The sequence below is a fragment of the Hemiscyllium ocellatum genome, chromosome 31, assembly GCF_020745735.1.
Source record: "Hemiscyllium ocellatum isolate sHemOce1 chromosome 31, sHemOce1.pat.X.cur, whole genome shotgun sequence".
NCBI lineage: Eukaryota > Metazoa > Chordata > Chondrichthyes > Orectolobiformes > Hemiscylliidae > Hemiscyllium > Hemiscyllium ocellatum.
Window position 1 is genome coordinate 42,636,300 of NC_083431.1, and position 22,895 is coordinate 42,659,194.

General features: G+C 42.4%; 1 protein-coding gene across 3 annotated transcripts in view; it reads right to left on the reverse strand.

Moving 5' to 3' along the window:
* Window positions 1-5,407: 5,407 nt before the first annotated feature.
* hip1 (huntingtin interacting protein 1) overlaps window positions 5,408-22,895 on the reverse strand; it is a 351,738-nt gene continuing 334,250 nt past the window's right edge. For all 3 annotated transcript variants that reach the window (XM_060847935.1, XM_060847937.1, XM_060847936.1), the window contains 3 exons: window positions 18,585-18,646; window positions 17,796-17,904; window positions 5,408-7,384 (listed from right to left, as the gene is read on the reverse strand). In XM_060847935.1, the coding sequence (XP_060703918.1) occupies window positions 7,374-7,384; window positions 17,796-17,904; window positions 18,585-18,646 (182 nt within the window). In that variant the 3' untranslated portion in view covers window positions 5,408-7,373. The remainder of the gene's footprint in view (window positions 7,385-17,795; window positions 17,905-18,584; window positions 18,647-22,895) is intronic.

Here is a 22,895-nt window from a genome sequence, read left to right on the forward strand (position 1 = left end):
ATGCAAGTGCCATCTGCATCAATATCTGAGGAGTTGTGAATGGTGCTGAACGCTGTGCAATCATTGGCGTATTTCCCCATTTCTGACCTTTATGATGGAGAGATAGTCACTCATGAAGCAGCTGAAGGTGGAAACAATTCACTTTTACCATTTATCAAAGGTGGTTGTAGAGCCCTATCTGCAATTGCAGGCCTGACTCTCATAGGCATGAATTAAAGCTTCAAACATGATGGTCAAGTGTTTCATTGTCACAGACACAACACACCAAATGCTGCTTGCATATCAGCTGGATTAGGTAGATGTAAAGATTTATTAGCTTTTTCTTAGTTGTTGATGGAACTTTTGCTATACATTTACCTACAACTACATAGGTAACAAGTCGTCTCATTCAAGAGTAAATTGGCTCTGCCTTCCTCAGGATATTGTATGCCATAGATAGCATCTTTACACACTAATACAGAGTTTGACAGCTAAAATGGGTGTCGGTATATGTACTATATATCATCTTTTGGAACTCATAGACAGTGCATTCCCGGATCATGGAGTGCAAAACCGTCAAACCAGAAAGGGTTCATTTTATTACCATTTGGTGACTGCATATTATGAAACATACCTAGGTGGGCTGAGAACAGGATCTCCCTTGGGACATTTACCACAATTCAATAGCCTGCCAATACTGTCTAGACATATAATTACAGATTAGTCATTTGGGTAAAGCAATGGAAGAGTGGAACAGGAAGCACAGCATGTACAAATTTTGGACAGGATTGAAAACATTGCGTCAATTGTAGCTACCTCGTTAGTGTGGCAATGTTGCCCTCTGCTGGACTGAAGTATTATATCAGGATTGAAAAAAACAAACTCGATGCAGAAATTCCAACCTTGCAGCATCCAGGTAACTTTGCTGGTGTGGATTGGACAAGGCACATATTTCCCAAAAGAAACTTTTTATAAAAAAATTAACTTCAATATATATTTCTGTCATTGTACAATTCATTGATATATTCCATCTGTCTTTTTGCTATTGCATTTTTTCAAACAATATTTTACCGTGCTTTGTCTTATATGCAGCTATTAACTGTGCCAACTCACCTTCCAGTGCATATCTCTCATTCTGAGATTTATTTCCAACTCCAATACTTCATCACACATCTCATTAGACCATTTCTCTTTAGCCTGTCTAATCCCATCATTCTCAGGTCTGGTTTGTTTTAAATTTATATCATTGCTGGTATCTCAGCTGCTGCACTTCTTATTATTTCCTTTCCATCTCTGCAATATTGGGTTTGTAGCATCCTGCATACTCTCTTTTATATTTTCCTGTTTGCTTTCTATTTCTTGTTGTGACAGCTTTGTCAGAAGCCTTTCTGAAGTTTACATCTTTCAACAGGTCAAACTGCCAAATGGTCTCACAGCTTTTTTTTGTTATTTTCAGCTTCATTTTAATCTTTGCCACAAGGAAACAACCATTTGAATTTATATCATCGCCAGGATACATGTGGGTATCTTTATATTATTCCTGCAATGTTATTACACCGTCATAATCTATTCAATTTTTAAACGTATTGCTCAGGCTTAAGAGATGTACAGCACGGAAACAGACCCTTCGGTCCAACCTGTCCATGCCGACCAGATATCCCAACCCAATCTAGTCCCACCTGCCAGCACCCGGCCCATATCCCTCCAAAGCCTTCCTATTTATATACCCATCCAAATGCCTTTTAAATGTTGCAATTGTACCAACTTCCACCACTTCCTCTGGCAGCTTATTCCATACATTACCACCCTCTGCATGAAAAAGTTGCCCCGTAGGTCTCTTTTATATTTTTCCCCTCTCACCCTAAACCTATGCCCTCTAGTTCTGGACTCCCCAAACCCAGGGAAAAGACTTTGCCTATTTCCCCTATCCATGCCCCTCATGATTTTGTAAACCTCTATAAGGTCGCTCCTCAGCCTCCGAAGCTCCATGGAAAACAGCCCCAGCCTGTTCAGCCTCTCCCTGTAGCTCAAATCCTCCAATTCTGGCAACATCCTTGTAAATCTTTTCTGAACCCTTTCAAGTTTCACAACATCTTTCCGATAAGAAGGAGACCAGAATTACACGCAAACTTACTAACTGTACCTCTTATGCTCACATCCAAATAATTTATATAAATGATGAAAAGTAGTGGACCCAGCACCGATCTTTGTGGCATACCCTTGGTCACAGGCCTCCAGTCTGAAAAGCAACCCTCCACTACCACCTCTACCTTTCAGCCAAATGGCTAGCTCTCCCTGTATTCCGTGAGATCTAGCCTTGCTGCCTGCTTAAATAATGTGACTGCCACTATCAAATAATTTTCTTTAGAAAATTCTCAATCCATATTTACCATCTTGCACTCTGATGTTCTTTCACCTATTTTAGTGATTAAGTTGCTCATTAGAATTAGTTGATAGTTACAGAATGTCACTGTAAAATAGTGCTGTCATTGATCTGGTGCTGCAGTAGAAGTATGTATGACAGAGAGATTAAAAAATATTCCCTTAAATGTTAATAGTGATTGCACTGAGGTTGACTGGTGCCCTGAATTTCTCCCCTATGTTTATGATGGTTTCTATTCCATTCCTGTCTCTCACTTCCCAAGAGATGAAGCATACAATTGGTCTTTCCTATCCAGAAACAAACCTTTTCTTCCATATAAAGCAGAAACAAAGCTGCCTAGCTCTTCCATTCACCATCTCACTCGATGCCCCCCCCCCCTCCCCCTCTCCCCCCAATAGTCGCTGTGCTGTCAGGCTGCATGTCCAACATCCAGTCTTAGATGAGCCTTAATTTCCTCCACTGAAACAGAGATAAAGCCATTATCTTCAACACTGTCACAAAAGCATTGACCTTAACCACAGATTCCTTTAGTCTTACCAATCCACTGTCTCCAGCTAAATCAAATTGCATACAGCCTTAATGGTTAGTTCAACCTGAAGGGACTTGAAGACACTCTCTCCATTATAAAATATGCCCCTGTTTTGACTTCTAACATTGCCCATCTCCATCTCATCCACAGTCCAGTTGTTGCAGAAACCTTCGCATCTGCCTTTACCATCTCCTGACTTGATTGCTATAATATTCTCAAGAATACCTTCCCTAAAACCATCCTCAGTCTCCTCCTTAAACACCAGTGAATGTAATCAAGCTCGTAGCTCCTTTGTTTTCTCACAATCCAGGCATATGCTTTCTTGTGTTAATCTGCTTAATAAATATACATTTGCTGGACACATCAAAGTAATCTGTCGGTGGGAAGGGGAGAACTCCTGAACACTGGTCCCTGTACTTACACTGTCTTGAGATCTACTCACTCAGCACAGAATAGGGATCAAGCCTTTACCGTTCTTGTGTTGCCTCATAACTATATTGGCAAAGCACTAGGCAACTCAAGTTACTGAGGAACATGGCTCATGTGTCATGGGAGTAGATGCCACTTAAAGAGAGGACTAGGAAGAAGACACCTTAAGACCATATGAAACAGGAACAGGAGTAGCTCAAGCCTGCTCCACTATTCAACAGGACCATGGTTGATCTGGTATTCCTCAGATCCACTTTCCTGCATCTTCCTAAAACCATTGATTCCCTGAACAATACTGAATGACAGAACCCTGTGGAGTATTGATATGAGAAGAGATCTGGGCATGTCCAGGTCCACAGATCACTGAAGGTGGCAGTGCAGGTATACGAGGTAATAAGAAAACCAATGGCATGCTTGCCTTCATTGGAAGGGACATTGAGTGTAAAGATAGGCAAGTAATGCTGCAGCTTTACAGAACTTTAGTTAGGTCACACTCGGAATATTGTATACAGTTCTGGTCACCACAGTACCAGAAGGATGTGCATGCTTTGGAGAGGGTAGAGAAAAAGTTTACCAGAATGTTGCCTGGTATGGGGGATTTTAGCGATGAAGAAAGGTTGGATAGACTAGGCTTGTTTTCACTGGAAAGCTGGACATTCAGGGACATCCTGAATGAAGTTTATAAGATTCGGAATGGCATAGATAGGGTGGAAAGTATGAGGTTTTTCCCCAGGGTGGAGGTGTCAATTACTAGGGGACACAGGTTCAAGGTGTGAGGGAGATAAGTTTATAAGAGATGGATGAGGCATGTTTTTCACACAAAGGGTGGCGAGTGCCTGGAATGTGTTTCCTGAGGAAGTGGTGGAAACAGACACAGGAGCAACATTCAAGAAGCACCTGGACAAAATATGAATAGGAAGGGAATATGGATCCTGTAAGTGAAGACAGTTTTAATATGGAAAGGCAAAATGTGTTGGTGTAGGCTTGGAGGGTCGAAGGGCCTGTTCCTATGCTGTATTGTTCTTCGTTCTTACATTGCTGAAGCTTCTCACCTCATTAGATCAAATGCAAGAGAGCCAAATTTCAAACGATTATAACAAACGATGCAACAGATAACAAAAGGTGATGGTTGACTGGCAGGTTGATTCTGACTGAGGCATTGCCATGAATAAAGCATTGGGGCTCTACAAGCGCCCCGTGCTACTGGGTTATTCAAAAGAGAACTGATCCCTCTGTATGGATGTTTGTACCCTTCCTGTAAGCACTCAGGACTGTTCAGCAGGTCCTGCCCAACTTTGGGATCACATTTAATAGCAGTCATTTTGTTTTGAGTTTTGCAAATGCAGGGTGATTGAGTACAGTCAAGAACAAAGAAGGAACCCGTTGCTTGATTAAACAGCCAGTCACTGGGACATATGGCCTATGTACCTGGCAATGCACTGGCACTGTGCCATACTGCTGAATTGTATGAGAGGCAGAACATTGCTTAGGACTAACAGCAGCATCCTGCTGGTGGAAGATACCACTCATCACCACTGCATAGCAACAGTATGAAACAGATATTAGATGGCATTCTGCAAGATCTTTCAGGATCTTAAATGCACTGGACAGGAACAGTGTTAGGAGTAGTGTCTGTGTGTAACAAGCAAAGAAGGAGAACATGGGTTAAAAAAAAACTGGTATAAGAACTAGAGGATAGTAAGAGTGCAAAATTAGTCTTTCTTTTATATGAATGGTTGGTGAGTTCTCTATTGGGACAGAGAGTATGTTATCGCAGCCTAAAATCAGCAATGCTGTGACAAACATTTAAAACATGAAATCAAGTTTTGACTGAAAGGTGGCTGTCTACAGAAGCAAACTTCAACTGGAAACCAAACAAACCACAGAGAAAGAAGCCTAAATTATAATCATGTTTAAACCTTTTGAATTGGCAAAGGGCTGGAGGTCAAACACATGCAATCTTTTGAAGCAGGTAAAATTGGACTGGTGTGGATTAGCTTAGGGTTTTTAGGGAAAAGCAGGTTAACAGAACCAAGTGTTAAAGAAACATACAGAACTAAACAAGAACTAATCAAAACAACAGAAGCTGAAAATCTCCATTTTTATGATTTTAAACAAATATTAAAAAGTATAAAGTCGGGTGTGTACAAAGTTGAAATAAGTCCATTACAAGAGCTTGAGTGCGGGTATCGCTTCTGTAAGTGTGGAAGGGATTAGAGAGTAATGCCACAACAACATAATTCCTGCAAATGAACAGTCACAGTTCACAATGCAAGGGAAAACACCCTCAGCAGATTATCATACACAAGACATGGAAGAGGGCCACTCATAACCAATGTAACAGACCATTGACCAATGCATTTCAAACTTTTCATCTCAAAGAAATGTCTTTATAATTTATGAAGAGAAAATAAAAAGGTCCCCAACATTGTCAGTGATGATAATAATGAAGACACGTTGAAATACGTTAAGGGAAATAATAATATTTCATTTGGTCTGCACAAGACTTTAAAAACACATTTCACCCCAAACAGCTATAAAACCAAATGTTGTTTGGATTTAACTAGTGAAACCCCTTCACCAGTACAATGGTTATTTCAACAGTGACAATACATTATTGTTTGGCAGGTACTAACTGATAAACTGTTGGGAAATGTTCTGTTTTCATTTCTCTTCCAAGACAACGAATTTCACAGCAATATCATCCTTTCTATGGGATAGCATTCAGGGCTTTCAAAACATTTCACAGTCACATCCAAGTGACCACGGGGGGTTAGAAGTTCCACTTTTTGGAAATGGTGATTAAAGCTGTGTCCATTTTACACTTTCATTTCTTCTTTCATAATTCCTCAGAGTGATAGGAGCTTGGCCCATGAGATGGTCACCACTGCAGCAAGTTCAAATCAAGCATTAATTAGGAGGAAATCAAATGTTTCTAAAGATGATGTTAGCAGCCACTTAAGATAGCGCATTGGGTATCTCAATAACTAAATAAGGGAGAGAAGAATAAAAGGGGCTGATCATAGGGTGAGATAAAATAAGGTGGAAGGAGGTTCCTGTGGAGCATAGGCCAACTGGGATGCATGGTGTGCTTCCATTCCATGAACTTCCTTGCAATGTCATATAATGTGACAGCAGAAACCTGGGAAAAGCGTCTACAAGTTTCTCTCTTGGGTGATGAACAATTGTTCAGGACTATCAATAGCTGGCATATCATTTACTTTGTATAGTCAGGACGGTCAAATAATCTATATTTTCATCACTGCTGCTTCAGGCACTGGTGTGAAACCATGCATGCTGTGTGGGTTCAAATGGGTGATGTCCATCTTACCAAATGGGCACTCCATTTTAGTCCCAGAAGAGTGAAGGCAAGTGAGCAATTTGATGTTGAAGGACATCATTCAAGCCATTTCCACTTTTTAATACATTACATAACAACTAGCAGGAAACGGAAGGTTAGCTTATTCTTTACCTGCCTCTACCTTACTTGTTGGCACAGACACCAGCTATAGTGGGCCAACTGCTGCCCATGCTAGATCAACCAACTGAGCAATGGCACATCGGGGTTTTTCTGGTCTTTATAACTTAATACTATTGCAAATGATACCTGTAACCACTAATCCAGTGTTTAGAATGAAGGGAAAGCAAGATGCTTGAATTGTTATGATATTCTCACATTTTGCGAGCTATTTACTGATATGTGCCAAGAAAAGGGGTATCAATAGTTTAACCAAGACTTGCTGGGGATGTTGGAAACAAAAACACTAACACAATACTTACCACTACTGTGCAAATATAAAGTAAAAATATACATATAATAAATAAAGGAACATGACCATCTCATCTCAATAGTAATAGGATCCAGAATACAAATGGAAAACACTGATATAGAACTGTAGGACCATTCCCAGTCAAAGTTCATGATAACTGCACAGATCTCTTGATGCTGGAGTGCGTCAACTGGGTTTTGTTTGTTTAAGAAAGTCTGTATTGTTCAGTCTCGCAGTTGAGCTGATATTCTCGAAATTTCTGCTCCTCTTTTTCACTCTGGGCTTACTTGGTATCTGCATTTTAAAATAAAATAATTGAAATTTTTTTTCTCCTACCAGTTGCAGTCCCATTCCATTTCTCTGCAGAAGACGTTAGCTCTCTAGTACCTAAGTTGCCATTCTTCATATCAAGGTTAGACACAAAAAAGACAGCAGATGCTCGAATCGAATCCAAGGAAGGAAAGCAGGAGGCTGGGCGAACACAGCAAGCCAGGCAGCATCCCAACACATTGACGTCTCCCCCTCCTGATGCTGCCTGGCTTCCTGTGTTCTTCTAACCTCCTGCTTGTCTACCATTCTTCACATCAAGGCATGGGCACAGTTTCTTCAAGTTGGCAGTAAAACAGAGATCTTTGGCTGATCTATATCCCGACCTCCAACAAGCTGTCATGAAATACAGACCTGGATTACTGAACTTCTCCTGATACACCGAGCTTCCTAGTAACATTCTGATGAATCCGTAACATATCTCTTTCCAATTCCAATATATAACCACAAAACCTCCACAGAATTGTTGATGTGGTCTAACCAGGACTTTGCATCGCTATAGCAAAACACTGTCAGATTTCTATTCTAGTCCTCTATATATACAGGCTAACATCCCATGAACCAATCTGGTTACTTTAATGGCCGACTGCTGCATTGTAATCATCCATGTTCTTGGAAATTCAAATCTCTCTGGATCTCTGCAGTTCCTAGTTTGAGAAAACACCTGGATTAATCCTGTTTTGATCCAAAATAGATGCTCTCACACTTTGCTACAATGAAGCCATCTGCCTGAATGATCTATCACTGCTTCTTTTTAGGTTTAGGGTCCCATCAATATTTCAGTATCATCAACAAACTTGAATGTATGGCTATGTTATCAAATACACTGATAGATCTAGCAAATAGCTGACCACATCAAAAAGCATTGTCGGACACCACCAGTCAACTACTTTGTTCCCCCAATTTGAGTGCATGTCCACCATCCCTTGCCTATCTACCACCACCTAAACAAACTGCAATCCACAACAATAATTTCCTTTAATTCCATGAGTTTTAAATCTTATCTTAGTCACTTACATGGAACTTTACTGAATGTGATATAACTGCAGAGAGGCCAGCATCCCGTCACCTAGTCACACTTTATTTACATGTGCAGCCAGCTCAAAGCCAATCCCAAGACTGGGGAGCCCTTCTGAATCTCTTGTTTATTTTTTTCTCTCTTTTTTTATTACCGCCTAACTGCAGTAGTGAATCTCCAGTTTATATCTGTCAGCCAGGGCTCCCTGTTTGGCCCAGGTTAACAATCTCAATCAAGCATCTCAGTCAATGTGATCCACCTGGCCCTGGTTCCAATCACGACAGAATGCCTCTGGCTTCGTCTGCAGGCTCACTGAAGATGTTACCTAGATGGTGACAAAACATCTGAACATGGACCTTCCAACTCAGTGAGCAAACCTACATCCAGAACCTCAACCTGACCTACAAATCTCAAAACTCGCTAATGCCTACGGATGTCCACACATACTACATATAGTCATAGAGATGCACATCACGGAAAGAGACCCTTCAGTGCAACTCGTCCATGCCAACCAGATATCCTAAATTAATCGTCCCATTTGCCAGCACTTGGCCCATATCCCTCTAAACCCTTCCTATTCATGTACCCATCCAGAGGCCTTTTAGATGTTGTAATGTTACCAGCCTCTACCAATTTGTTTGGCAGTTCATTCCAAATATGCATCACCTCTTGTAACACTGTCTAGTTTTCTCTGTTGTTACCTCAAAAATGTCAAATAGAGTGGTTAGATATGACCTTTTCTTTTTAAATTCACGCTGCATTACTGTAATCAGATCAAATTTTCATTGCGTGCTCAGCTACTCCCTCCTTACCTATAGGTTCCAATAACCTTTCCACAATAGGTGGTAGATTGATAGGTCTATAAGTTACTAAAATGAAAACACAAAATGCTGGAAATGTTCAGCTGCTTTGGCAGCATGAGGGGAGACAGTAAAACAGAATTAACATTTCAGATTAGTGACTTCTGTCAAATAGATCATGTCCAACAAAGGCCACCGATCTGAAAGTGACCTGTTTCTCGTTTTGCACATGCTGCCCAATCAGAATATTTTCAGCAGTTTCTGGGGTTTTTTTTTTGGGGGGGGGGGCATTTTGGGACCAATGACCATAATTCTATTAGTTTTAAAATAGCTGGGGGAAAAGATAAGCCTGTTCTACAAGTGAAAGTCCTAAATTGTGGCAAGGCCAATTTTGATGGTATTAGGCAGGAACTTGCAAAAGTTGACGAGGGGAGGTTGTTCCCAGGTAAAGGGACATCTGGCAAGTGGGAGGCTTTCAAAATGAGATAACAGGAGCTCAGGGAAAATACGTTCCTGTTAGTGTGAAGCGCAAGGCTGGTAGGAGTAGGTAACACTAGATGACGAGAGATAATGAGACTTTGGTCAAGAAAAAGGAGGGATATGCCATGCATAGACAGCTGGGATCAAGTGAATCTCTTGAGTGGTATGGGGGTATATGAGTATACTTAAGGGGGAAATCAGGATGGCCAGAAAGGGGACATAAGATAGCTTTGGCAGATAGGTAAAAGAGATTCCAAAGAGATTCTGCATTTACATAAAGGGCAAAAGAGAAACTAGGAAAAGAAAAGGACTCCTTAAAGATCAATGAGACTATCTATGTGTGGAACCACAGGATATGGGGGAGATCCTAAACAAATACTGTATTTACTGTGGAGAAAGACATGGAAGCGAGAGAACTCAGGGAAATAATTACTTATATCCTGCAAAGCATTCACATTATAGAAGAGGTATTGGAGTTCTTAAAATACATAAAGGTAGATAAATCCCTGGGACCTAATTATATGTATCTTAGGATATTGTGGTAATGTGGGAAGATAGGGAAGAAAGTGTGGGGGCCCCTAGCAAAGATATTTGCATCATCCACAGCCACAGGTAAGGTGCAGGAAAACGAGAGGGTGGCTAATGTGTTGCCGTTATTGAAGAAAGGCTGCAAGAAAAAGCCAGGCATCTACAGACCAGTGAGTCGACCTCAGTGGGGTTTAAGTTGTTGGAAGGGATTTGGTGAGTATAAGTGTTGGGTTGTCATGTTGCGGCTGTACAGAATATTGGTTAGGCCAACTTTGGAATACTGCATCCAATTCTGGTCGTCCTGTTATAGGAAAAATGTTGTTAAACTTGAAACAGTTCAGAAAAGATTTACAAGGATGTTACCAGGGTTGGAGGGTTTGAGCTACAGGGACTGGCTGATTGGCTGGGGGTATTTTCCCTGGAGCATCAGAGGTTGAGGAGTGACCTTATAGAGGTTTATAAAATCATGAGGGGCATGGATTGGGCGAATAGACAAGGTATTTTCTCTAGGGTAGGGGAGCCCAAAACTGAAGGGTATACATTTCAGATGAGAGGGGAAAGATTTAAATAGGACTTAATGTGCAACTTTTTCATGAAGAGGATGGTGCATAAATGGATTGAGCTGCCAGAGGAAAAGATGGAGGCTGGTACAATTACAATGTGTACAAGGCATCTGAATGGGTTCGTGAATACGAAGGGTTAAGAGTCATAAAGCATAGGTCCTTCAGCCCACCCCACTTAGCTGTACTTAGTCCATAGCCAACTATGTCCTGGCATTTTAAATGCACATCTAGACGCATCTTAAATATAACTCGCCTTCACCACCCTCTCAGTTTAGAGCAATTTGGGACAAATGCTGGCAAATGGAACTGGATTAATTGAGGGCGGACGCATTGGGCCAAACGGTCTGATTTTGTTCTGTACAATTTGATAACTCGATGACTTTATTATGAGAGACAAGATCTACATGCAATTGGAAATGCAAGGACTGAGAATGGATAGTCAGCATGGCTTCGTGCATGGGAAATTGTGGCTTACAAACTTGACTGAGTTTTTGAAGAGATGAGATTTGTGGTTGACGCTAAGAAATAAAAAAGGGGATGGTGACATAATTGGGGTTGTACTATACACCCCCAAATAGGGGGGAGATTGGGGAGACTTGCAGGAGCATTAGGATTGTCTTAATAGGAGATTTTAATTTTCCTAACATAGGCTGGACTGCAGAGTGTTAAGGGCTTAGATCGGGTAGAATTTGTTAAGTGCTATTCAGGAATGTTTCCTCAAGCAGTATATAGACGGTCCTACTCTGGAAGGGGCAAAATACGACCTACTCTTGGGAAATAGGACAGGACAGGTGACGGAGGTGACAGTGGGGAAGCACTTTGGGACCAGTGACCATAGTTCTATTAATATTAAAATAGTTATGGAGAGGGACAAATCTGGTCCACAGGTTCAAGTTATAAATTGGGACAAGGCGAATTCTGATGGAATTAGATAGCAGCTTTCAGGGTTTAACTGGAGTAGGAGAAAGTAAGGACTGCAGATGCTGGAGATCAGAGCTGAAAATGTGTTGCTGGAAAAGCGCAGCAGGTCAGGCAGCATCCAAGGAGCAGGAGAATCAACATTTCAGGCATGAGCCCTTCTTCAGGAATGAGGAAAGTGTGTCCAGCAGGCTAAGATAAAAGGTAGGAGGGGGGACTTGGGGGAGGGGCATTGGAAATGCGATAGGTGGAAGGAGGTTAAGGTGAGGGTGTTAGGCTGGAGTGGGGGTGGGGGCGGAGAGGTCAGGAAGAAGATTGCAGGTTAGGAAGGTGGTGCTGTGTTTGAGGGTTGGGACTGAGGTGGGGGGAGGGGAAATGAGGAAACTGGAGAAATCTGAGTTCATCCCTTGTGGTTGGAGGGTTCCCAGGCAGAAGATGAGGTGCTCTTCTTCCAGCCATCGTGTTGCTAAGGTCTGGCGATGGAGGAGTCTAAGGACCTGCATGTCCTTGGTGGAGTGGGAGGGGGAGTTGAAGTGTTGAGCCACGGGGTGGTTGGGCTAGTTGGTCCGGGTGTCCCAGAGGTGTTCTCTGAAAAGTTCTGCAAGTAGGTGGCCTGTCTCCCCAATATAGAGGAGGCCACATCGGGTGCAGCGGATGCAGTAAATGATGTGTGTGGAGGTGCAGGTGAATTTGTGGCGGATATGGAAGGATCCCTTGGGACCTCGGAGGGAAGTGAGGGGGGAGGTGTGGGCACAAGTTTTCCATTTCTTGCGGTTGCAGGGGAAGGTGCCGAGAGTGGAGGTTGAGTTGGTGGGGGGTGTGGACCTGACAAGGGAGTCACGGAGGGAGTGGTCTTTTCGGAACACTGATGGTTTGGGGGGGGGGGGGGGGGGGAGGGAAATATATCCCTGGTGGTGGGGTCCGTTTGGAGGTGGTGGAAATGACGATGGATGATATGATGTACATGGAGGTTGGTGGGGTGGTAGGTGAGGACCAGTGGGGTTTAGTCCTGGTGGCGATTGGAGGGCAGGGCTCAAGGGCGGAGGAGCGGGAAATGGAGGAGGTGCGGTGGAGAGCATCGTCAGTCACATCTGGGGGGCAATTGCAGTCTTTGAAGAAGGAGGTCATCTGGGTTGTTCGGTATTGGAACTGGTCCTCCTGGTAGCAGATGCGACGGAGACGAAGGAATTGGGAATATGGGATGGCGTTTTTACAGGGGGCAGGGTGGGAGGAGGTGTAGTCTAGGTAGCAGTGGGAGTCGGTCGGTTTATAGGAAATGTCTGTGTTGATTCGGTTGCCCGAGATAGAAATGGAGAGGTCTAGGGAGGGGAGGGAGGAGTCTGAGACTGTCCAGGTAAATTTGAGGTCGGGGTGGAAGATGTTGGTAAAGTAGATGAACTGCTCAACCTCCTCGTGGGAGCATGAGGCAGCGCCGATACAGTCATCGATGTAGCGGAGGAAAAGGTGGGGGGGTGGTGCCAGTGTAGCTCCTTCCACTTATCGCATTTCCAACGCCCCTCCCCCAAGTCCCTCCTCCGTACCTTTTATCTTAGCCTGCTTGGCACACTTTCCTCATTCCTGAAGAAGGGCTCATGCCCGAAACATCGATTCTCCTGCTCCTTGGATGCTGCCTGACCTGCTGCGCTTTTCCAGCAACACATTTTCAGCTTTAATTGGAGTAGTTTGTTTGTAGGTAAAGGGACCTCCAGCAATTGGGAGGCTTTTAAAAGTAAGACAGCTAGAGTTCAAGAGCTGTGTGTTCCTGTGAGGGTGAAGGGCTAAGTTGGCAGGAATAGGGAACCTTGGTTGACAAGAGATATTGAGGCTTTGACCAGGAAAAAGGAGGGGGTATGACTCAGGTACAGGCAGCTGGGATCAAGGGAATCCTTGGAGGTATATATGGGATACACGAGTTTATTGAAGAAGGAAATCAGGAGGGCAAAAAGGGGGCACAAGATAGCCTTGGCTGAGAAGATTAGGGTGAATCCAAAGAGGTTCTTTCAGTATATTAAAGGAAAAAGAATAACTAGAGAGAGAATAGAACCCATCAAGGACCTAAGTGGACATGCAAGGTTCTCAAATGAATATTTCTCCTCTGTGTTTACCATGGAGAAAGACAAGACGACTTAGGAACTTGGGCAAGTTAGTGGTGATATGTTGGGGGCAGTTCATATCACAGTAAATGAGATGTTAGATATATTAAAACATGTGAAGGTGGATAAATCTCCTGGTCCTGACCAGATATCTCCAAGAACAGTGCAAGAGGCTAGAGAAGAAATTGAGGGGACCTGGCAATTTTTTCCATCACCGCTAGCCACACGTGAAGTCCTGGATGGTAGTGAATGCTGTGCCATTATTTGAGAAGGGCTGCAAAAAAAAACCTGAGAACTATAAACAAGTAAGCCTAACATCTGTGAGGGGTAAGTTACTTTAGAAGATGCTGAGGGATAAGATATATATGCATTTGGAAAGACAGTGTTTGAATTGGAGCAGTCAGCATGGCTTTGTGTACAGCGGATCATGCCTCACAAATTTGTTAGGGTTCTTTGATGAAATAACCAGGAAGGTTGACGAGGGTAGGGTGGTAGACATAGTCCATAGGGATTACAGTAAGGCCTTTGATCAGGTTCCACATGGTAGGCTGCTCTGGAAGGTTAGATCACATGGAGTCCAGGGCAATCTGGCAAACTGGATATGAAATTGGCCTGATGGCATGAAGCAGAGGGCAATAGTGGAAGGATGCTCGTTGGACTGGAGGCCTGTGACAAGTGGATTGTCTCAGAGGTCGGTGCTGGGCCCATTGCTGTTTGTTATCTTTATCAATGATTTGGATGAGAATGTACAAGGCATGATTAGTAAGTTTACAGATAACACTAAAATAAGCAGCATTGTGGACAGTGAGGAAGGTTATCAGAAATTGGAGCTGGGCCTTGATCAGCTGGGGAAGTGGGCCAAGAAATGGCAAATGCAGTTTAACACAGATAAGTGTGAGGTCATGCATTCTGGAAAGTCAAATCGAGGTAGGAGTGTCATGGTGAATGGTCAGGCCTTAAGAAGTGTAGTGGAAGATAGGGACCTTGGAGTTCAGGTGCATGGATCTCTGGATGTGGAGTCACAGGTCGACAGGGCAGTGAGGAAGGCTTTTGGCAAAGTGACCTTCATCAGTCGGGGCATTGAGAATAGAAGTTGGGAAGTTATGTTACAGTTATACAGGACATTGGTGAGACTGCACGTTGAGTATTGTGTACAGTTTTGATCGCCTTGTTATAGGAAGGATGTTATTAAACTGGAAAGAGTGCAGAAGAAATTTACAAGGATGTGGCCAGATCTGTTTTTGCCTGCAACAGTAGTAGACTTGCCAACTTTCCAGTACCAATGGTCACTGGATAAACATGTGGATGAAAATGGAATAGTGTAGAATAGATAGGCTTCAGATTGGTTCCACAGGTCGGCGCAACATTGAGGGCTGAAGAGCCTGTACTGCGCTGGAATGTTCTATGTTCTATGAGTTATAGGGAGAGGTTGAAGATAGAGTCATAGAGATGTACAGCATGGAAACAGACCCTTTGGTCCAACCCGTCCATGCTGACCAGATAGCTCAACCTCACCTAGTCCCACCTGCCAGTACCCGGCCCATATCACTCTAAACCCTTCCTGTTCATATACCCATCCAAATGCCTCTTAAATGTTGCAATTGTACAGCCTCCATCACATCCTCTGGCAGCTCATTCCATACACGTACCACTCTCTGCGTGAAAATGTTGCCCTGTATGTCTTTTTATATCTTTCCCCTCTCACTCTAAACCTTATGCCTTCTAGTTCTGGACTCCCTGACCCCAGGGAAAAGACTTTGCCTATTTACCCTATCTATGCCCCTCATAATTTTGTAAACCTCTATAAGGGCACCCCCTCAGCCTCCAACGCTCCTCGCTAGGACATTTTTCTTTAGAGAATAGGAGTCTGAGGGGGGTACCTAATAGAGGTGTATAATATCATGACAGGTATGAATAGGGTGAATGCACTCAGCCAATTTCCCAGGGTTGGGGAATCGAGGAGTACAGTGTTTAACATTAGAGTGGAAAGGATAAAAGAGAACCTGAGGGGGAACTTTTCTGTTTTACACAGAGGGTGGTACACATATGGAATGAGCTGCCAGCATAAGTAGTTGAGGCAGATACATTAACATTTAAATGGCATTTGGACAAATATGTGGATAGGAAAGGCTTAGAAGGATATGGGCCAAGTGCAGGGAAGTGGGGTTAGCATAAATGGACATTTCAGTCAGCGTGCAACAGTTTGGGCCAAAGAGTTTTCCTTGTGCTGTAGGACTTGAAGACTCTAGGTGACCAAGATAGATAGATGAAGGCAGAGCAGTTGTTTACATTGACTTTAGCAAGGCCTTTAATAAGGTTCCGCAAGGTAGACTGGTTAGTAGGGTTAGATCACACGGGACCCAGGGAGAGCTAGCCAACTGGATACAAAATTAGCTTGATAGTCAGAAACAGGCAGTGGTAGAGGGTTGCTGTTCAGAATAGAGGCCTGTGACCAGCAGTGTGCTGCAAAGATCAGCGCTGGCCCACTGTTGTTCGTCATTTGTATAAACAATTTTGATGCGAATATAGGAGGCATGGTTAACAAGTCTGTGGATGACACCAAAATTGGTGTTATAGTGGACAGTGAAGAAGGTTATCTGAGAGTACAACACCATCTTAATCATTTGGGCCAGTGGGCCGAGGAATGGCTGAAGGAGTTTAATTTAGGTAAATGCAAAGTGTAGCATTTTAGTAAGGCAAACCAGGGCAGGAATTTCACAGTTAATAGTATGGCCTTGGGGTATTGTTGAAAAAGAGATCTAGAGCTTCAGGTACATAATTCTGTTAAAGTTGCATCACAGGTAGACAGAGTGTTGAAGGTGGCGTTTGGCACAGTCAGAGCATCGAGTGCAGGAGTTGGGGCATCACATTATGGCTGTACAAGATATTGGTGAGGCTACATTTGGAGTACTGTGTACAATTCTGGTCGCCCTACTATAGGAAGGATGTTATTAAACTGGAAAGGGTGCAAAAAAGACTTATAAGCATGTTATTGAGACTGGAGGGTTTGGGTTGTAAGGAGGCTGAATAGGTTGGGACCTTTATCCCCCCCTCAGGAAGCTGAGGTGTGAAGCTAAAGGTTTATAAAATCATGAGGGACATAGATAAGGTGAACAGCCAAGGTCTTTTCACCAGGTAGGGGAGTCCAAAACTAGAGGGTATAGGTTTAAGGTGAGAGGGGAAAGATTAATTAGGGACATGAGAGGCAACGTTTTCCACACAGAAGGTGGCTGGAGGCATGTATGGAATGAACTACCAGAGGAAGTGGTAGAAGTAAGTACAATTATAACATTTAAAAGACATTTGCACAGGTATATGAATAGGAAAGATTTACAGAGATATAGGCCAAATGCAGACAAATGGTACGAATTCAATTTTGAAAACTTGGTCAGCATGGACGCATTAGGCCGAAGGGCCTGTTTCCATGCTGTATTACTCTATTTCATATTTTCAGTATCTACGATATTTTGCTCTTCTATAATTTCCTGGTTTTCTTTTCACCACATTTCTTAAACGATGAAGTTACGTCTGTAATTCTTCAAACTAAAAGGGTCAGTTCCAGAAGCACTTGGAAGATTATTGCTAAGCTATTTACAATTTCCACACCTACTTGCTTTAAAATCTTGAGGCAGTGATTTGTCAGTTATCAGTCTTCAGCATCTAATAGCATTATTTTTATACACTAGAGAGGTTAGGCTAATTGGCTGATAATTATTTGCACCATCCGTTGTTGTAAACGATGATAAAAATTTAGCAACCTGTCATTACTGTAACCAGAGGATATTGGAAAATGATGATTTGAGGCTCTGCTGTTCCTTTCTTTGCTTTTCTTGGCAGCCTAGTGATGTATTGGCTTTTGAAGACGCTAAATGTCTTCATATTTCCTCCGTAATTATGTTTAATCCATCCAATATCTCACAATTCCCCTCTAGACAGCTATAAGAAAGAATGGGGTAGTCTGAAAGAAATAGTAGATACCTTCATCCCAGCCTTCAGAAACTCCGGCCAGTTCATAATGTTTTTTCCGGAGTCCTCCCAAACGCTGCCTCTCTTTCTGTAATTCGCTCTCCAGTTCTAAAACACGAACCTTAGGACAAAGGTAAAAACATTTGTCATTCAGACTATCTCCTGCACCACTCTGGTACCACTTGAATTCTGCTAAAATTGGTCTAGGACCAGGCTTAAAGAGAGCATTGGCTTGTGTTTGTTCACATTACATTAAGAAACACAGAAGTTGAATAAGCAAAGTTGATTAAGCCTATTAACCCCATTCCTTCTGGATAACATTCTTAACTTTCCAAAACAGACCATCTCCACCAGTTTAATCTCCTCAGGAAAGGCTCTGCACACATCTCTTATATAGAAATCAAACAAAACTGCAAAACATGCATCAATTACCACATCTTCACTGCTGTGTTTAAAGCAACAGCAAGAGAAGATTAAATTAATCTTCCCAAGACAGAATTCTCTTTCTTCAAATGATAGTACGTTTGGTAGAATATCTTCCGGGAAACTGCACACACAGCATGGATAAAAATGTGCTAGGATTGCCTATCCCCTCATTTTAGAAAGTGCTTAGACACCTCTGTGATTGACACTTTAAACTAAAGTAACTACCTAATTCCCCCCTAAGTACAAATATCTCACCGCATTAAGAATACCATTTCACTCCAAGAATATGGAAGATGCAATTAGGCAGGCAATCTCATGACTTCAAGTAACTATAGGAAAGGAACTCAGTGTAATGCAAAAGCAGCTTTTCACTACCTGTGAGTCCATCTCCTGTCGCTTGATTTGTGTCAGTGTCATGCTAGAGAAATCCATTGTGTCTGCAACAAAAGAATGAAAATTATAGACAGCTTATTTAGACAAAAATAGAGTAAGAACTACAGATACATAAAAGAAATAGGCTTTCACTTGAATTTACTTTATTTCGTAAAGCTGCTGATTTTCTGCTGGAACACCATTGTCTGGGTACTGAATAATGTCCAACAATTTGAATAGCTTCAAAGTCTAATTCTATTCTCAACTAAAATGCACACAGCTGCAGAAAGCCACTGGTTTGTCTATTGAAGTACATGTCAGAGTAGTTACTCTGAATGCCAAATTGGCCTCCGGTGTATGCTCAGACAGGACTCCTGACACTATCGATGGGCTTCCAGATATGGCCTGACATGTACTGCTGACAATACTACATTCTGTGGGCAGTAATATCAGCACAAGTATATTCACAAACTGCCCATCTGTATTTGAAGTTAATTAGCTTCAACCAAACCCCTCCACGTAGTCTCGGCCTTTCAATGGAGGGGCTCTTACCCAACATTCACAATGAAATAAAATGTGCCCTACACTCACTACAGGAGCCACTTGTGCAGACATCGATACTTATAAGGTGAGAGGGAAAAGATTGAAGAAGGACTTGAGGAGCAACTTCTTCACACAGAAGTGTGGTGTGGATATGGAATAGGCTGCCAGAGAAAGTAGTTGAGGCAGGTACAATAGCAATATTGGAAAAAAACGTTTAGGTAGGTATATGGATGGGAAGGGTTTGGAGAGATATAGACCAAATGCGGGCAATTGGGACTAACTGAGTGGGCACTATGATTAGCATGCACCAGTTTGGGCCAAAGGATCTTTTTCCATGTTGTATTACTCTATGACTCTGTGAACAGCATGTACAAATGAAGTGTGCATACAGTATTAATGGCACATGCTGTGCTGCAGTTACAAGGATGCAGTCATTTTAACATCTCAATCAACCACAGCCTGCCAAATGTAGGAAAATAATAGAGGTCATGGTGTGGGTGAGAAGGCTGCCTAAAGACATGACAGTGGCCTCAGGTCCTGAATAAGAAATGCAGGGTCTCAGATTAAGCCTCAACGGGCCATCAGCTTCCATCACTTACAAACATTTGTGGCTTTTTCTTTGCACATGCATGCCCCTTGCACCACCTTGAGGTGGCATTTCTATGATTCACAATCATCTGAGATATCATTGAAACCACGTCCTTTGTGGAGTATACAAAAGATCCTTTGGCTCTATGTTAAAGAGTAGAGGCACCCTGCACAGTATTTATCGCTTAATCAACGTTGTTAAAACATAGAACAGTACAACACATACAGGCCATTCGCCCCTCTATGTTGTGCCGACATTTTATCCTGAACTAAGATCAAACTAATCTACATGTCCTTCATTTTACTATCATCCAAGTGCCTATCCAAGAGTCGCTTAAATGTCCCTACTATATCTGATTCCACTACCACCCCTGGCAATGCATTCCATTCACCCACCACTCTCTGAGTAAAGGACCTACTTCTGACATTTTTCTTAAACCTTCCTCCAATTATCTTAAAATCATGCCCCTCGTGACAGACAGAAAAGTCTCTGCCTATCCATTCTACTTATGCCTCTCAACACCATGTACACCTTTCTCAAGTCACCTGTCATCCTTCACTCCAATGAGAAAAGCCCTAGCTCCCTAAACCTTTCTTCATAACATCATGTCCGCAGACCAGGCAGCACCCTGGTAAATCCTGGTTAAAAATAAGGTAAAATGTCACACAACACCAAGTTATAGTCCAACAAGTTTATTTGAAATCACGAGCTTTGGGAGTGCTGCCCCTTTTGTCAGCTAAATTGAGAGAGAAGCACACAGACAAAGACTTTATAATCAGTCAAATCAAAAGATCATACAAAAGGTGTAAGTGGAATGAGGACAAGCTGAATAACTGGTCCCTGCAGGTGATCAAGAGTGTCAGACAGTGTGGGTAAAGTGTCAACAGCTGTACAATAAGTAAAGAGATACCTATAATCCAATTAATTGAAGCAGAGAGATAATTACAAAAAATTAAAAATAGGGTGGTAATGGAGACAATGTCAATGACTGGGATAACACACAAGATGTAAGAGTACAACCAAAGTAACAAGTAATTCAAAACAGTAAAAACTAATTAAGACAGAGAGATCATACAGGCCATCAAGGTGTCAAAACAGGAGAGTAAGGAATATTTTATGGAACAGTATGAGGGACACATTTTCAATTTTGTATAATTATCTCGCTGCCTCAATTAATCAGTTTATAGGTATCCCTTCACTTGTTGTTAAGTTGTGTCACACCGTCTGACACTCTCGATCACCTACAGAGTCAATGATCTTTGACACTGTCCACCCTAGTCCAACAGGACAAATGGGGTAATGTAATGATGTCATTAAAAGTAAATGGGTTAGATGACCATTACCCCATTTGTCCTGTTTTCTATATTAAAACTGACCACACATCAAAAGTACTGAACCAAGTGAAAGCTCTTTGTGATCTCCTGACGTCATAACATATCTTATAAAAAATACAGGAATGTCTTACTTAAACATCAGAAGCAGACATTCTGCCTCATTTTCCTCTCCCCAGCTTGGAGATTGTGGCCCACCCTTGACTCAGACCAGGAGGTGCGAGCCAGCACAGAGCAGGGATTGAACCAGGAACCTTTGTGGCTTACATGACACATCACTTTGAAAATGGCAGTAAAAATCTTCTTGCTTGATGCATGTTTCCTTTCTTAATGCATGACTTTGCATATAATCCAAAGAGACTCACAGAGTAAAAAATGTTGCTTGCAAGGATTTGTTTTTATACAGTGCCTATTACATCCCTCCGTTCCATCCAAAACAATTCCACATACAATGAATTGCTTTGAAGTATCCTGGATGAGGATAAACGAATATTCGGTACACCATCACCTACAACCCGCAATGAGATAAGTCACTGGCTATTTTGTCTTCTCATGGTGTTGGTTCAGAAAGGAATGTTGTCAGGTAGGAAGAGAAATCCTTGTATCTATCAGAACCCACATTATAAAGGAGACAGAGGTCTGTTTTATCTGATGGACAAGATTTCCAAAAACACAGAGTTCCCTCAATAATAAAAACAAAGTGCTAGAGAAAGTCAGCAGGTCGGGCAGCATCTGTGAGGGTAATATTTTGAGTTCAATATGACTCTTCCACAAAAACTGGTTCTCAAGAAGAGCATACATTAACTCGGGTTTCTCTTTCCAAAGGTGCTGCCAAACCTGCTCAGAAGGATAGTGAAGAAGGTGTTTGGTATGCTTTCCTTTATTGGTCAGAGTATTGAGTACAGGAGTTGGGAGGCCATGTTGCGGCTGTACAGGACATTGGTTAGGCCACTGTTGGAATATTGCGTGCAATTCTGGTCTCCTTCCTATCGGAAAGATGTTGTGAAACTTGAAAGGGTTCAGAAAAGATTTACAAGGATGTTGCCAGGGTTGGAGGATCTTAGCTTTAGGGAGAGGCTGAACAGGCTGGGGCTGTTTTCCCTGGAGCGTCAGAGGCTGAGAGATTACCTTATCGAGGTTTACAAAATTATGAGGGGCATGGATAGGATAAATAGACAAAGTCTTTTCCCTGGGTTTGGGGAGTCCAGAACTAGAGGGCATAGGTTTAGGGTGAGAGGAGAAAGATATAAAAGAGACCTAGGGGGCAACTTTTTCATGCAGAGGGTGGTACGTGTATGGAATGAGCTGCCAGAGGATGTGGTGGAGGCTGGTACAATTACAACATTTAAGAGGCATTTGGATGGGAATATGAATAGCAAGGGTTTCAAGGGATACAGGCTGGGTGCTGGCAGGTGGGACTAGATTGGGTTGAGATATGTGGTCGGCATGGACGGGTTGGACCGAAGGGTCTGTTTCCATGCTGTACATCTCTATGACTCTAAGTGAGCTGAAGCACCAGCCCAGATTGAAAGTCATGGAATAGGCCCTGAATGAACATTTGAATGGTGAGGCTTTAATCCTATTACAACCCCCGGGTTATAAATACCTTGTAAATATGCATACACAACCTTATGAAAACACTCTCATGATGACTTTACTCAAGAAAATGAATTAAAAATGACTAAAAATCTGAGAATCTAATTGATTAGAAGCTAACTTTTCACACAGAATCTGGATTTATCCAGACTGACGTAATGAAAATTTCACTGGTCTATGACCCTGAGCTAGTAAGCCAGATTGAATTACTGCACTTTAGTTCCTAGTAAAAGCAAAACTAAGAAAGCTCATGAA